The sequence below is a fragment of the Ziziphus jujuba genome, chromosome 3, assembly GCF_031755915.1.
Source record: "Ziziphus jujuba cultivar Dongzao chromosome 3, ASM3175591v1".
NCBI lineage: Eukaryota > Viridiplantae > Streptophyta > Magnoliopsida > Rosales > Rhamnaceae > Ziziphus > Ziziphus jujuba.
Genome location: NC_083381.1, coordinates 16,163,657 through 16,167,424, shown reverse-complemented (window position 1 = coordinate 16,167,424; position 3,768 = coordinate 16,163,657). Strand labels below are relative to the sequence as shown.

Here is a 3,768-nt window from a genome sequence, read left to right as displayed (position 1 = left end):
TAATTTAGTTTTTAATATTAGAATTAATATCGTAGCTTTCTTTTTTGGTCCTTCAATTATATTATAGGTTGAAATTTAAAATTATATTATTCATTATCAAATTCCAATAATCTCATATCAATTTTTTTTTATTAATTTTTGAATCATATTAATGATTAAAATTTAATTTAAAAAATTATTAAATATAAACTTAGTATATTTAGAAAAATAAATCTTATCATAATATAATAATTAATAAATATAAATTTTAAATTTTAATTTTTTATATAATTCAAAGACTAAAAAAATAAATTTTGATGTTAATACTAATACTAAGAATTTAATTTGAATAGAACCATATATATATATATATATATATATATGGGAACAAAATATTGATTAACCAATCTCATATCAATTTATCTCATAAAAATATATATATATATATATATATATATGAAAAGTAATTGTAAATGATAGTATTTATAATTATTGTATCTACATGATTAGATAATGTGAAATCCGTGATATTTTTCCATTCAACTTTAAAATATTTGGATAATAAATTTGAAAGGAAAATTAGACTTTTGGACAAAGCGCATGGGGATAATTGTTTTTCAAAAAAAACAAGGTTCATGAGGCAAATTGATAATCAAATAGGGAATATCCATAGCAACAACATATATGTTGATAACTATTGATAAATTTAGCATTCCTTTAATATTTTTGTAGAAACTTTTTTTTTTTTTTAAATTTTTATCGAAATTGTTGATATTATAAACATTAATCGACAAATTTAATATTTTCATTGATACATGCGATGCGATGAATACATGTGATGGATAAATTTTATCTATTATCTGTATCGAAAATCTCGACAAATATATTTTATCCTCCATAATCGGTGTCAAATAGGAAAATATACGGAAATGTCAATAATACAGTAGATATTGTGTGACGCAACGTTTACAATTTGTGGTACCCATACAGCATTAATAACCAACATCGTGGAGCGTGTCGCACTTACAATGTGCATAGAAGTTTGTGCCAAATATCGGGTGGACTATTTGAGCCGTGCTTATCTTTGGTAAGGTGTATCAATCATGCCCATAATGCATAGTATGTCATGAGTATTTTACAAAAAAACAAATAAAAAAAATTAAAAAAAGGACTAAAAAACAACAAACCGTATATAAAAGAAGAAATGGGAACAAATATTTTTTTGGACATAAAAAGAAAATATAGATTTAAACTCGTCAAAAATGCAATCACCCAATCCTTCTATAGCTCTATGTACAGCAGAATTTTTCCCATTCTTTTCCTTCACATTCCCAATTAGTTGTATTAAAATTCTTAATTTTGATCACAGTACCATGATAATCTCTAGCAATAGGCCCCAGAAAACTTGTTTGGTTTGCGGCTTCCATATTTATTAACATTTTGACCACTGTGAACCCACTTCATGATCTCTAAGCCCCTCCTCTTTCTCTCTTTTCTTTCTCAAGGTTGGGTTTACGGCTTCCATATATATTAACATTTTGACCATTGTGAACCCACTTCATGATCTCTAAGCCCCTCCTCTCTCTCTCTCTCTTGTATCTCTCAATTGGAGTTCTTACATCGTTTCTCTATTTTTCTAAGTCTTAATAAGCAATCATGAACTATCAAAAATAAAAGTGATAGCTTGGCAACATCAAATCAAATATTATACACTAAAAAAACAAAAACAAAAAAAAAAAAAAGAAAGAAAGAAAAAGAAAAGAAAAGAATAACTTTGGTGATGAACATGCACCTCAATTTATTCTAAATTAAAATAAGACAATAAACCAACCGATTCTCTCCCTCTTCTCCTACACATGCATAAATCAGAGCACCATTCATCATCCCACACCAATTTGTCTAAGAATGATGACCCACATGAGCCTTTTTTTTTTTTTTTCTTATTCTTATATTTTTTTTGGGGGGGTGGGGGAGGGAATCTAGACCCTCTTTGAACAGATGGTAAAGAAATTATCTAAATCCAAGAAAAAGAAAATACCCAAATTGAAAAATCTAACAATAATAATGGTAATAAAAATGAAGCAATATTATTAATAGTCCGATTAAACCAATTTCACATTCTGAAAGACCTCTACTTTCACAAAAAGATGAATAATGTGAATTGATCTTTATTCTTTTATGTTGTACAGATAATTAACTTCATGATGTAACTAAGTGATACTTGGATTTAAGAGAGCAAAAGCAAGAAGCTCTTGGTTTCTTTCAACTAATTCCATATCTTCTTCACTAAGAATCAACCAAGCTTCAATTCCATCTCCATCTTTTGTATCAATCATAAAAACAAAATTCTTGAATTCCATTTTACAAATACTCACCCAATCTGGTTTTCCCCATCCAAAATCTGCTTTGTAAAATGGAAATCTACACCAACTGGTACAATTGTAATTGTCAATTCCATCTTTCTTTATCAAATTTCCACACTTTTCAAGTGCTTTCTGTACCTCTTTCACATCAAGTCCCCTACCATAACTTTCTTTAACTTCTTCAATCCCTTCTCTCAGCTTAGCAACCAAGTTTTCCAAATCAATTTCACTTTCTTCTACCACTGTTGTAAAATTGGCCACGAGATTCCCAATGATATTCTTTGCCAAAGGCGGTATAGTTCTCCATCGAAGATTCATAGTTTGACAGAAAACAGAGGGCCTAACAGAGTTACCTCTGTTTGATCTGCTTGCTTGGATTGCTGATTTCCAAATGAGTGCACAAACTGCTTCGACTCGTGTTGGGTTTTTCGCCTTTTCACTGGCTGCTATAGACTGCAGAGAAGCAATCTTTTCGGGTTCAAACACGAACCTTCTTGTTGTAAAGTTTCCATGAACAAGTTCCACAGAAGGAGGCTCAGAGTTGATATTGTTTGACAAGTCTGCAGGTGGGAGAAGCAATCCAGCACCGAATTCAGGAACCGAAAACTCACCAGATTCAAGAGCAATTGCGGACCAGGTGTTGAGGAATGTTGACAATGAGGCTGCATCCATGGCGTTATGCGAAAAGCTCAACCCAATTACCATTCCACCACATTGGAAGAAAGTGGCCTGGACAAGTAGAAGATAGCTTTTGCTTGCTTCTTTGCTTTCAGGCTCAGCTGCAAGAAATTGTCGGAGATAATACTCATCTGGTTTTTCCATGATCTTTGCCATTTTGCAGTTGGTTTTGGCCTCTATGAATTCAGCACCATTGTCATTACAATCTATGGAGGAAAAATCTGTTGAGATTCTTCCTGCTAAAGGGTAAAAGAGGGTGAGTGTTTGTGACAGAGTATTCCTCAGAAGCTTTGTTTTTTCTGATATAGAAAGACCATTAGAATTGGGATAGAAAAGTAGCAATGGAACATACATAACCGGAGCAAGCTGATCAACAAGACAGAGCTTGTGAGTTTTGAGATGGTGAGGAGTTGGAGAAGATGGTTTTATTGTTTCTCTGTGAATGATCTGGACCTTCATGTCTATGGCTACCATTTTTGTTTCTAAACTAGCTAAGCTCTTTTGCAGTTTAGAATTGTTGTATAGCCTAAATTAGCAGCCTTGTAAAAATTTTACATTAAAAATCAATTTGATGTCGCAAACTCCGTCTGTCAAATTGATCAATTTAGATAATATATTATATGTCAATTTGACTTATCAATTTGTCTTACACTCTATGTCTGTCAAAATGATCAGTTTGATACATATTGTTATATATCAATTTGACTGGATTTTGATCGGTTGGATGTTGGGAACTGCCAATGTGATA

At 31.4% G+C, this 3,768-nt stretch overlaps 1 protein-coding gene across 1 annotated transcript; it reads right to left on the bottom strand.

Moving 5' to 3' along the window:
• Window positions 1-2,189: 2,189 nt before the first annotated feature.
• On the bottom strand, window positions 2,190-3,494 carry LOC107422486 (stemmadenine O-acetyltransferase). Its single transcript, XM_016031941.3, has one exon. It carries the CDS (start codon window positions 3,492-3,494, stop codon window positions 2,190-2,192), a length of 1,305 nt encoding a protein of 434 aa, XP_015887427.2.
• Between the last annotated feature and the right edge of the window lie 274 nt (window positions 3,495-3,768).

Bases quoted from the DNA above. Each gene is read 5' to 3' on its own strand.
- LOC107422486 (XM_016031941.3), bottom strand. From the start codon at position 3,494: ATGGTAGCCATAGACATGAAGGTCCAGATCATTCACAGAGAAACAATA.